Source organism: Eptesicus fuscus, chromosome 4 (assembly GCF_027574615.1).
Source record: "Eptesicus fuscus isolate TK198812 chromosome 4, DD_ASM_mEF_20220401, whole genome shotgun sequence".
NCBI lineage: Eukaryota > Metazoa > Chordata > Mammalia > Chiroptera > Vespertilionidae > Eptesicus > Eptesicus fuscus.
In genome coordinates, this window is record NC_072476.1 from 48,962,653 (window position 1) to 48,975,682 (window position 13,030).

General features: G+C 39.4%; 1 protein-coding gene across 1 annotated transcript in view; it reads right to left on the bottom strand.

The window, feature by feature from the left end:
- MAN2A1 (mannosidase alpha class 2A member 1) overlaps nucleotides 1–13,030 on the bottom strand; it is a 155,701-nt gene that overhangs the window by 6,916 nt on the left and 135,755 nt on the right. Inside the window, exon 20 of the mRNA XM_054715013.1 lies at nucleotides 6,994–7,188. Coding sequence (XP_054570988.1) covers nucleotides 6,994–7,188 — 195 coding nt within the window. The remainder of the gene's footprint in view (nucleotides 1–6,993; nucleotides 7,189–13,030) is intronic.

The window sequence follows — 13,030 nt, forward strand, 5'->3', positions numbered from 1 at the left end:
TACACTAAATGGGGCTTGTGAGCTTCTCCAGCAACGGGGTGGAGTTTGAGGGTAGGAGGTCTGCTTGCAGAATGAAGCTATCAGGCTTAGAGAAAGCTGGACCAGAGGCAAGCGTTGGTTCCACCATGAGTCAGTTATGACGGAGCATATATCATTTATCCTCTGAAATTCCAAGAGCTAGTTAGCCTTGTGAAGAGTCCCTTTGAGGATCAAGGGCCAACCACAGTGACAATAACAGGAACTGCTGCTGTGTCAGACTCTGCAGAAAGCTTTCCATGGATTATATCATCTTACAGCCTTTGAAGTAGTTGAGGTGGTAAACAAGTTTGCATTAAGATTTAAATGTACAGAAATATCCCTAATCACAAAGCATCCTCTCTATATTTAATAGTAATTATCTCTAATGACTCTACATTGGACCTTCATGATCTTTTCCCATATATAGTTGGTGGGTGTTCCATTATTACTGAGTAAACAAGAGAAATAAGTCAGCATACTCCCCAATGTACTCCACATTATCACTCCCTGTCTGGCCCCATTCAAGAGGCAGGATAAGGTTCTGGGTAGGGAACTGGAATCAGAGATGCAGAGCTGTGCCTCACAGCACCATCAACTACTGGCGGTGTGACCTCAAAAAGTTACCTACTATCTCCAGGTCAGTCAGTTTCCTCTCCTATAAGATGAGGTACAGTACTGCTACCTTCACAGCGCTGTGAGAGCTAAATAACATTCAAGTAAATACTCAGCATAATGCTTGGCATAGAGACAATGTTAGGTATGTTGTTTTGAAGAATCTGAGGAATTATTAATAAAATGTACAAGGAATACAAGTAAAATAGCATCAAGATTTACTTTGGCAATAAACTTCAGCTTTCTCTAATTTATAAAAAATATGCCAGCATTTTCACTTCATTATTAGTAACAATCACAACTGCTCATAACTATCACAATTAAGAACCTTCATTTGTCAAACATTCGGTGCTTCCTTGTGCCTGCTGCTGTTCTAAATGCTCTACAAACATCAACTCATTTAATCCTCAGAATGTCTCCAAGGTGGGTTCTATACTGCCACGCTATGAATGAGAAAACTGAGACTCAGAGAATGAAATGACTTGCTCTATGTCACCCAGATGGCAAGTAGAGGAGGTGCACTCAAACCCAGGCAGTTTGACTCCAAAGTCTGTACTTCTAACAACTTCATTCTCCTGCCTCTATTCTAGCTGTGAATTGGTGCTCACAGATGCCAGCAAGGAGGGGGAACGGGAGAACCACCTTTAACATAACATAACAAAAGGCTTTAAACTAAAGGGGATTGCCCTCTAATTTGAGGCTGCTAACAGAGAGGATTTCATTAATAGACCCAGCAGAGATAAAACCATGATTTATCAAAACATATCAATTCAGAAAGTAAACTTTAGAAATTATAATTTCTAACCATCTTCAGCCTACCCATCCATCCATTCATCCTATTTTAAGCAGAATTTAAAGCCATTCTGAAAATTATACATGCATATTACAGTCTTGCATAAGAATACAGGCAAATATTCCTCTACTGAAGTGGTAAGAGCTCAAAATGTGAGAGTTATGCTATTCCTGGCTCACACCAAAAGAAACTTAATTTGCTTATTAGTAACTTGAGGCCCAGTGCACGCATTTGTGCACTGGTGGGGTCTCTTGGCCTGGCCTGTACCCTCTCGCAATCCGGGACCCCTTGGGGGATGTCAGATAGCTGGTTGCGGCCTGATTCCCACAGGCCCGATCCAGACAGGAGGGAGCCCAATCCTGTATGTTGAGCATCTGTCCCTTGGTGGTCAGTGTGTGTCATAGAGACTGATCGACCGGTCGTTCGGTCGCTCAGGCTTTTATATATATAGATGTGAGGTTCACAAATCAGTAAATTCCTGGAAACCACAGTAAATATATGTGTACACTTTTTTTCTGAGGATGAGAGGGGCTATAAATTTGACCTATTCTCCAGGAGGAATGTGACCCTACCCTCCTCACAGGATGTGTAAGGTGTGCATAGATTAAGAGATACCTAAACACCTGGTGAAAAAGTTTCTCCAACCTGCTCACATACTTTGAAAATGCCTAACAACACTCAAATTTCAGTGCATTTTGACAGCTGGAAAGGTTAGAAAACTGCACACTGTGTTATATGTCCTGAGACAGGAAATAACTAGTAGAAATTCATTTTCCAGGGTACTTATTAAAATGTCCAATAACAGTTATCCTGTTTTGATGAACAAGATAACATGACAGAAAGGGGAAGGTGAACGGTAGTTCTTAGATATGTACAACAAAGAGAATTTTCCCCCACAATTTTCACCTTTCCAGAAGCTAGGGAGATCAATAAAGCACCAATCAATGCTTATAAGAAAGGCAAAATAATAAAGTAAAAACTTACAACTGCCTCTTATAAGAAAGGGGTGGTGTAAATAAGTTAGGAGAGAAAATCTTATTCAATAGGTGGTGTTGATGTTGAAATGACAGGGTAACTATTTGCAAGAATCAGTTAAGCACAAATCAAAAGAAATTCCACAGAGAGCAAATTACACATGCATATGACAGTGTATATGTAGTTACAGATATAAACATATACATATCTAAATAAAAGTACAGTTAAACATGGAAGCCATGGGAATAATCTGGAAAAACAACAGTGGAATCACATATTGTTCATGGCAGACTGGCCCTGTGAAGCCTAGCTCAACAGCTCAGCCATCTCTCTCTTGTCCCCAGGATGTCAGCTCCTGTAATTCTAGCCTACAGAACCCTGACCCATGATCCTTCCTGCCATGATGATCCTTCCTCCAGCATATTCTTGCCCAAGACTTCTTTCTCCCTTATCATTACCCTTTCCTGATGACATGGCTTTCCCGTTCAGTGTACTTGAGTGGTGCTCCTGTTACCCAGTTTTCAAACTTTTACAGAAACTTTAATATTTGAAGCTCCTAATAGTGCAAGAAAAGGGGGTGACAAAAAGAAGAGAGTTCGAGGTAAGACCTACCAGATGAGAAGACTAACAGTTAAGTTCCTAGACAGTGGCTGGAACAGGCTGGGAGCACATATATAACTTAGAAAAGCAAGACAGGCTTATATAAAAACTCATTACCAATAACTTGGAGGAAAAGATATAGTAACTAAAGAGTCAAATACTACCTCTGTGGCAACATCCAGCATTCGGATTCAGACCGGGGGTGTGTCTGGATTCTAACACTTACCGAGGGGGTAGTTTTAGTTAAATCATTTAACCAATCATTTAATCTCTCTGGCCTTTAGTTTCCCAATCTGAGAGTTTTAAAGAATTACTAAACCCTAGGATCTCTACCCCAGCCTAATTTTGTAGGGCAAATTTGTAAAAGTCTCTGTTTCTAAAATTTCCCTAGTGTGATCTGGACACAGCGACTCTGAGGATTGGTAATAGGAACTGAACCACCTCAATGGGTTAGCACACCTCCAGCCCCCACCACACCTCTCTGACTGTTGCTGGAGCCCATAACTTCTTTTTTCATGAGGAGTAAGGGAGACCAACTGAGGCGTAGAACTAAAGAACCTTGAGACAGTGGCCAAGGGAATGGGGAAGCAGGTATGTCCTTATCACCTTTCTGATGAAGGAGAGAAGGCAGGAACAGAGACATGCCCTTACTGATCCAAGGTGGTCCTTAGATAGATTTATCATGGAAATACTATGAGGTGATGGTAAAGAAAATGCTTACTCAGATACAAGCCATATAGACCTCTGGTCTTGCTTGGAACCCAACCTGTAGGCTGATCCTTCAACAATGTGGCTATGAACTGCGTGGGTCCACTTATACACAGATTTTGTTCAACTAAGCCACTCAATCTGACTGACTTGCACATTCACACCCACACTGTTCAAGGATCAACTGACAGTTGGGAATCTGTGTATTTGGAAGGCTGATGTAAGTTACATGGGTATTTTCCACTGCATGGGTCAAGGTTGGCGTCCCTACCCCTGTGTTGTTTAAGGGTTAATTGTATTTGTATTTCAGTAGGAAAAATGCACTGCAATCTCCAAATGAACAATTCACAATTATATGTTTGGAGCTGACAGCACACAGAAACAGGAACACAATCCCAAATGTATAGGTCAGGTTTCTGAATTTATTAAGTCATTTGTGTTTTTCTTTTAGTATAACCACGGAATTACCCTTGACATATTTTAAGTGCCAAGCTTTCTTCAAGTCAATACCTACCATCAGCTTCCTTCAATGATTATCTTCCTATTATCACAGTTTAGGGGACAGAGAACAAGTCTTTAAAGAAGTGAGAATGGACCAATCAATCCCTTCGGTTTACTAGAGAGCTTAACCAAACATTAGAAATTTGCACTAAGAGTCAAAGGTTAATATAAAAACTGGCAAGAATCAGTATGATAATGCAAAATAGCCCCAAGTATTTAGCCCTGATCACGTACCAGCATAGTAGTTATCATTAGGCATTAATATTTTGTTCTTTATTTTTCTGGTTAAATATCTACATTGTTAAATTGCTTTCTATTCCCTCTGCTAAAACTCTAGTTTCACCTGAGTTGGCATATCCTGTGGCATCATCAGGATAACATCGTATATGTTCACAAAGCACTTCTGTTTTCGAAGGCTTTCACAGCATTATTTCATTTATTTCTCACAACAGACCTGTAGCAGGCATATCTAATAGCAGCCTCATTTCATAAGTGGTAGCTGATTCAACAGTCACTCAGCCAGCAGATAGTGAAGTTGGCACACTTGTCCAAAGGGAGGAAGAACAATGGGGAGCCAGGTGGCTAGTGAGTGGAGGCCAGACTGTACAAGGCCTGAGGCTTAAGGTTTGAACCAATTTGGTGGGTAATGAGGTTTTCATTTGGGAAGTGATTAGATTTGTATGACAAGAAGGTAGCCAGCAGCAGGAAGAATAAAAGGAGCAGGTGATCACTATAAAGAGGTGATCTGGAAAACAAGGGCCAGCTTTGAACTGTAGAGGGTAATCCACTCACTCTAGTCAGCTAGAGCTGCTTCCAAATAACAATTGCTTTCAAAAGACTTTGGGAATGGGTCATCTAGTAGTAAGAAAAAGTAGCCACTATGAGCCCTGGAAGTCCAGGGATCCTTCAGGCTGCTATGGTCCTCTACCATCTATGTTCAGAGCGGGCAACAAGGGGCCCTCCTCTCTATTATTTTGGTCCTTTAGCTCATGAAATAAAAACAGGCTACCTCAGGGAAGCGAGCTGTCTTTGGTGTGTTCTTTCTATGAGTTGAAAAGTAGACCCAAAAAAACTATAGCAGAATCCTAGAAAGAATACTCACAAGATTTGCTCATTCAACAAATTGTTACTGAGCCTCTACTATGTGCAGTTATTGTTCCAGGCAAGAGGAGACAATAAGGGATCAAAGAAAAGCACAGCTCTCATGGAGCCTCCATTATGATCACATCTTTGGCTTTCAGGCCTTCATTCTTGCTCTTAACTCTGGCTGGACCACTTTCCCCCAAAAATCCGCACTGAGTCTCTTATTCCCTGATATCCATATTTTTTCTCATTATCACCATTTCTGCAAGACTCTCTCCAACCACCCTACTCAAAATTGCATCACCTTCTTACACTTGCCATTCCTTGCTTTTTTCCCTCCATAACATTTATTACAATCTAACATGTTATATGTTTCTCTTATCTTTTCTTCTTTAATTATTTTTTTTCTTTTCCCATTAGAATCTAAACTCCAGTTGGCAGGGGATTTTGTCTTTTTTGTTCATGACAATATCTCTTATTCCTTTAGCAGTAACTGGCACCTGGCAGGCATGAAGTTAAGCCTACAAGTTCACTCAGGGATCAAACAGCCTGTGGCAGGCAGAGGCATGCATCCACTTGTATTCATTATTACAAACTATATGTGCTTTCCTATATAGTCAGGCATAAGTTCTTTATCTTGAGCATACAGTTTTAAAAGCCATAACTATCCAAATTTGTAGGCATTTATCTTTACTATATTTGGTTTTAGTGGTTTGTTCTGAAACTAAACATTTTTCGCCTCTTATGTTGTCTTCAAACATGAACATTCTCTTCTTTTCGTATTCAGGCCATTACTATTTTCAGCTAAGTATATGTTAATTTACAATTATCAGCACAGCTCCACAAAACATAAAAGTGATGTCAAATGTCTAAGCTTTATTCTTTTCAAATGCAATTTCTGATTTTATTTCTCCATTTCTCCTAAATAATTGGTTTCTCAATGCAAAGGTTTGGGTTGCAATGATTTTCAGGAAAAAGATACAAAAGGTAAAAAGCCTCTGTCACAGAATTAATTAAACACTATGCTCTTTACTTCTCTAACTCCCCAGAAACACTGGCTAACAATGAGAAATGAATGGAAAATGCCAGGACAGCTGATCTTAACGCCTGGTTCTTCCACCTACAAATTATGTGACCTCAAGATGGCTTTAGCTTCCTATCCATAAAAAGAAGAAAAAGATGTTATTCCTTGACCTATTCACCACAAAGAACTTTTCTGAGAATGGAATAAATTAGTATTGCAGTATGCTTCAAACTATAGAGCAGCAATTGTTAGCCCTTTTCATCTCATGGAACACATAAACTAATTACTAAAATTCTGCAGCATACCAAAAAATATATTTTTGCCGATCTGACAAAAAAAAAAAATAGGCGTAATTTTGATTTTTTCACACTGTATGACTATTGTGTCGGTTGTTGTCAATTTTTGACAATCTAAGAGACAAGAGGTCAATGTCCCTGACTAAATAGTTAGATATTGCATGTTTTAAAAAATTCTTGAGGCACACTGGTTGAAAATTGATGCTATAGAGCAATACCCAAATGAAAGGTATAATAATTTTGCCTAAAGGTGAAGCCCTCTTTATCATTTTTTGAAGCACAGTAAAACTTAAAGAGTATTTTTTCTTCTTCCCATCCCCTTATATCAGGTATATTACAAATGCTGTACCTAATGTAAGATTTTGATAGATTTTGGGACATACCTTTGATTGTATTGTCCTCAGATTAACCAGATGAATGTCACAAGGCAGAGATGACAGTAGCGGGGAGAATTCACCCAGCAGCTGAAGGTTGGGCATGGGGCTCTTCTCTGTCATTGTAAAGACAGGGTGATTCAAGAAAGAAGAAGTTATGTGGCTAAGAAGGGAAGGATAACTGACTGCCTTCTTTTCTTCTTCCTATCAAGAAAAAAACAAAAATATTCTTAAGAGTTACAAATTTGCAGTTTTCAAGTTGTTAACTGAATTATCTGATAGGATTTAAATAGAAAAGAAATATAAAAATACATAGATACTTTGATTTTATTAATAACAGTTATAGAAATGCATAGCAGATTACCAAGTTCAGTTCTAAGCAATATAAGAAAACAAACTGTCTACTTAACTCATATGTTAGAAATATATTTTTTCTGTTGATTTAATACTAAAAACCCTGAAAACATTTTCCACAAACATTTTAGGACAGGTATAACGTTTTACAGAAACTCTTTTCCAACCTACTACAAAACTCTTAAAGTAAATGGACTGGGATGCTCATACATCTTACATGTCATCAAATGTTATCTCTTTTCCCTCAGGTTTACCCATCATATTCTCTTGATTTCATTTGTACACTTAACTAGATCGAAAGTCATGTGTTGATCCAAAGCTATGTTTCACAAATGTTATCCAGTGATAGGACTTAAAAACTCTCAAAATAAATAAGGTTTTTAAATAACACAGGTGGCATATCTAGATCATGTTTTCTTTAAATTGGGTAAATCACTGTCAATTGCTTCACTCTATTCCCAAAATTGGAACAGTTACATATGTTATGTAACACTTATCACACATTTATATGATACATAATTATTCAGTATAATTTAAAAATACTTTGGTCTTTGCTATGGTATAGACTTGTTGACAAGCATTTCAGCATGTTCTAACATTACATAAGTCTGCCAGGACTGGAGACATACATATGGTAGATGACACACAATTAAATCAATGACTAAGCAGAACCATCACCAATGATGCGTAAGGTATAAAAGCAGACAAACACACTAAAAAGAGAAAATTTATGCAGAAAGGTCTTTTGTTCACCAGTGACATTGGAGGTAAATTTAAATTTTTATCTTATTTCTAAAATGGCTATTTCACTGATATATTCTGATGTTACATCCCTTTTTCAAATGAAAGGCTTGGCTACTTATCTGTGTGAAAAGATAGGATTTATAGAAGATTCAGAATGTCAGATTAGCATTGAACAGAGGGTGTTAGTGAAGAGTGACAAGCATCGTGTCTGTAGCAAACTGAAGATGTCATTACAATTTAGACCAGGGAGAGAGAAAAAAAGATTTTTAAAGGCAGCAGAGAGACACACAATATTAAGATACTGACAAAAAATATGAGGTCTGAAAGAGTTGTAAAAAATGTATCCATTCCACATTTTTTAAGGAAAGATTAAATAAAGCATATAAAATATTATTCTCCAACAATATTGAAATTTAATGCAGCTTGTAAAATAATATGAACAGAGAAGGAACATTTTCAATAAGACACTTTAAATGTGGTCCAAGATCAAAGAACTCCACAATGTAGGTCAGGATTGCTGACAAAATCACCTTTGAGTAATAGAGATAAAAGATTCTGACAGAAAGGAAAACACCTGCCTTATCAGATTCAGGAGGCATTAAGTTCATTTTAGGTCAAGAAACATTCAGAAAAAGCTCTCTGACTTTGTTCTATGCACTTTGAAAAATCCCTGGACACCATGGTGAGAAGATGCGGGACTTCTTGATGGATTATCTGTACACACAGTAATGTGCGTATTTACCTTTCCTTTGGTGTGCACATTAACACCAAATCAGTTCACCTAACCCTCAGTGTTTCCCCCTCAAATTGATCATACATAGGAATTGCTTGGGGAGCTTTTAAAAAGCATAGATCCCCAGGCAGGTTTGGGGCCTGGAAAGGTGAAGCTTAATGCCACCCCTTTCCAGGTGAATCTCCTCTAGTCAGACCCACACTGCTCTGTGGACCTGTGCGGAGAACTGCCACCCCAGACAGACACCCTTACAACTTTCTAGAAGAAATAGAATGCCATTTGGAACCAAAAGTATAATCCTCACCTTTTAAACTAGTTTTGGATTAAAAAAACAGGATTCAGACTCAAAAACATGTTCATGAAAAATCTCGTCAAAGAAACAGTGTCATGAATTTAAGTACTCTGAAAATTCAAGAACTGTACCATTTATAGTCCTAAGCAAGATAAGGCAGTAGAGTTTAGAGAAGTGAGGGAGTTCAGTGCCATAAGAGCACCATGGACAATGACACAGAAGGTACCACCATCTCACAGAAGGCACCACCATCCACACACTCTGTAACATATTCACAATGACAGGGGGCTCACAAAGATATTTAACTGTTGAACTACCACTATTTGGATTCATTTCCTAGACAGGCAATCTTTTCACAGTAATGCTTATAATAAACCCAAAGTTTATAAAACATGTTCAAGTGTTTGTGCTATAAATGAATTCCTCAGCCTTATATGTAGTAACTAACACACTATTATAAACATTACTAGGGGCCCAGTGCACGAATTCGTGCACCTTGAAAGGACCTGTGGGCTGCGAGGCAGCGGTAAGCACATGGGCAGGTCTCGGCCCATCCTCCGCACCCCGCCCGGCCACTCCCACCATGGCCCCTGGTCCAGTCTGCCAGCAGCCCCGCCCTCGCTGCCGCTGCTCCCACATGCGGAGCGATTGGGGCCGGTGCCATCAGAGTGTGTGAGCAGTGGATGCTGCCCCGATTGCCCCTCAGGAGCAGGGGGAGGTGGAGAAGCCCTCAAGGGCGACTGGGCCCGGCAGCTGCCACTCGCACCTGATGACAGTGTCGAGGGATTGGGACCGGTGCCCAGTGCTGGCAGCGGGTGATATCGCCAGGTGGGACTGCAGCATGCGGGAGCTAAGAGTTTTCAGTAACCACCAGAGCCTTGCCCCGATGACAGCGACTAGCACCCTACCTTGGTCTGGCGCCCCCCCGCTCACCTGCTCCACCATCCCACAGCGGCCGACACACGCTATGTTCTGTGCGCGCCCTCTGGTGGTCAGCGCACGTCATAGCAACCGGTTGTTCGGCAGTTCGGTCTATTTGCATATTAGGGTTTTATATATATATAGATTTGTTTTCTTGTTGGTTGGAAGACTTCAGTCTATACAAGTCTAATTTTCTCCTTACAACATGTGTGAAATTAAAATAGTTTTTAGCACATTCTGATCCAAAACACACCAAGTTGAGATCGTCTCCACTGGGTTCTAGCTCTTATTTCCTAAGCCAAACTTCTTGTCAGGCTCCTCAGTGCCTTTCATTAAGCCCATTCGTGTTACCTGATCCCTAAACACCAAAGGTTTCCATTCCACTTACGTCCAAACTTGCTAAGTTATATATGATAGTGAGAGATTGTTTTTTAGTCGCCTTTGATTATTCAGTATGACCTGACAGTGAGAACTTCATAATGTTTGTTGAACTTCATTTATTAATTTAGTAAGCAAATGCAGTATAAATAAATCAGAGAAAAATATTAGGGGGGGAGGAAGTAAAAAGACAAAGGGAAAGAGAAGAATAAAAATATATGGAATCTAAAGATTTAGAGATAAGTATCATATAGCAGAGCTGAAGCTTGGTAGTTTGTGGGTCTAATTTGTCTATAGAAATGTTTTGGGAGGTCAGCATGGTATTAAAAAGTTATTTATTTTTCAGGCAACTCTCAATAATAGAAAAAAAAAATCCAGGAGATTTCACATTAAAATACTCAAAAATGATAGTAACAAAAACTCCCCCAACACTATTAACTGTTTTTTTAACCCCACACAGGGACTTCAAGTCATACTGGGCTTCAGGTTCCCATGTGAAAACAATCAATTGCGGCTTCCAGGTGGGTTATGTGTCATGTTCCCCTTCCCCACCGATCCGCTGGCTACCTAACTTAAGCCCTTGCTCTTAAACCTGACCAACCTCTCTCATGCCATCACTCTCCTGAGCCCTGTAAGTATTTGAGTTTTTCATCTGATCTCTCCTAACTCCCTTTCCTTATATGCAAAGAATTGATATCCAGAGGCAAAATGATACAACTGTAACCCTTGAACACCTTCAGTACTTCTAAGTCCAGCTCAATGCCCCCTTTAGTATACCAGTTGCCAGCAGGACCATGTTGGGAGTAAGGGTCAAATAAACAAATCAGACACGGTCAGTGCCAAAGAGACAATTCCCATGTTTCACTTCTGCTGACCATTGAGTATCATTACCATTGGAGTAACCCTGGATGACTGAATAGAAGTGAGTCCTGTTCTCCAGGGTTCCGCAGAGAGGACTGTTCCAGTCCTTATTCTCACCACCTCTCTGGAATTATCCCAATGAGGCTCCGAAAGGGTCAGACTTCCCATTAAAATGCCTCCCTGCCCAAACTGTCTCCCCACCTCAGTTTCTACCATCAATTTTTTAGAATTTAAGACCTGAGAAAATAAAAACACTTTTTAGAAAATTTATGTATATGTAACCTTTCTTTATCAAATGTCTTTTTAATCAATCTCACTAGAAATTAAAATGTATTTTCTCTTCTCTAGTTCATTTTTTATTTAAAAGAATCTATTGATTTAAGTCTAAGAACTTACAGCTGAGCAAAAGAAAAATTTAACCAACATAGGATTACAAAAACATTGGATCAAATTTAAATCAATTAGTCTCTAAGGAGTTTTGAATGGGAATAAACAAATTATTTAACTTCTAAGTGAAAGCTTTATAGGTCTGACATGAAAATTCTTATTGCCATAGTTAACAGTTTTGCAAATTAGTGTCTATATAGAAAGAAAAATCATAAAAGCCAGAAACATTTTCAGGAGAAAAATACAATAGCTGCCAGTACTCCAACATATTTCCTATGCAGTTTTAGTCTTAAAACTAAGTTATTGTCAGTAATTGATTTAAACCTTGAGTTCCAAGATCGGTATAAATCTTGACATCTAGAATGGATATTAAAATCTTTTTCCTGAAAAATTCTAGATATTGGAAGAATTCTTTGCTTTAATTAAATGTTGATATTTCATTCAGTGGACTAGGATTTTACTGATAGAATGCTTACCTAAGGCAGAGGCCCTGTGGGGCACATGAAAATGAAGTAGACAAGCTCCTGGAATCTAGTAGGGGGAGTAGAACATGCATACAGTGACAGGAAGTAAGCAGTAACTGCGATAAACACAGTGGCACAGTGTGCTGTCACAGCTCACTCATTCATACAATATATATTGGGTACTTCCTCCGCTAGGAACAGCCTAGAAGCAGAGAGAGACATAACCTCTACTTTCAGGGAGTATACTGTCCAAAGGAAAAGAAAGACAACAATCCAACAATGACATACACATGAAGGAGATATGCCCAGATCTGAGGGAGCATAGAAGGGGATTGGACCTGCTCAAGCAGAAGCAGTTGACAAAATGAGCTCTGATCTGAAATAGAACTAAGAGTCCCCTGGGCAAAGAGGATGAAAAACACGTACAAGGTGCTGTGGGGGTAGGGTGCATGGAAAGTACTTAGGACTGAAAGGAAACAAGTGGGCCGAGTTAGAAATAGCGAGAGTCACGCTAAATGAGGAAGGGGTTAGGCAGGGCCCATACATGAGGGGCTCTGTAGGTCGTGGTAAGGTTTTGGCTTTTATACTGAGAGCAATGAAAAGACATCAGAGGGCTTCAGCAGTGGGGCAATGAGGTTAGCTTTTGATTTTTTGTTGTTTTTTAAATTAAATTTATTGGGGTGACATTGGTCAACATGATCATATAGGTTCCAGGTGTGGGTTTCTATGTCATAAGATCTGTATATTGCACCATGTGCCCACCACCCAAAGTCAAATATTCTCCCATCACCATATATCAGGACCCTTCTCCCCAAACCTCCTTCCCTCTAGCAGCCACCACACTGCTGTTTGTGCTCACGAGTTTTATCTTTGGTTTAGAAAGAAAATCTAAAAACAAAGACAAAAACACTA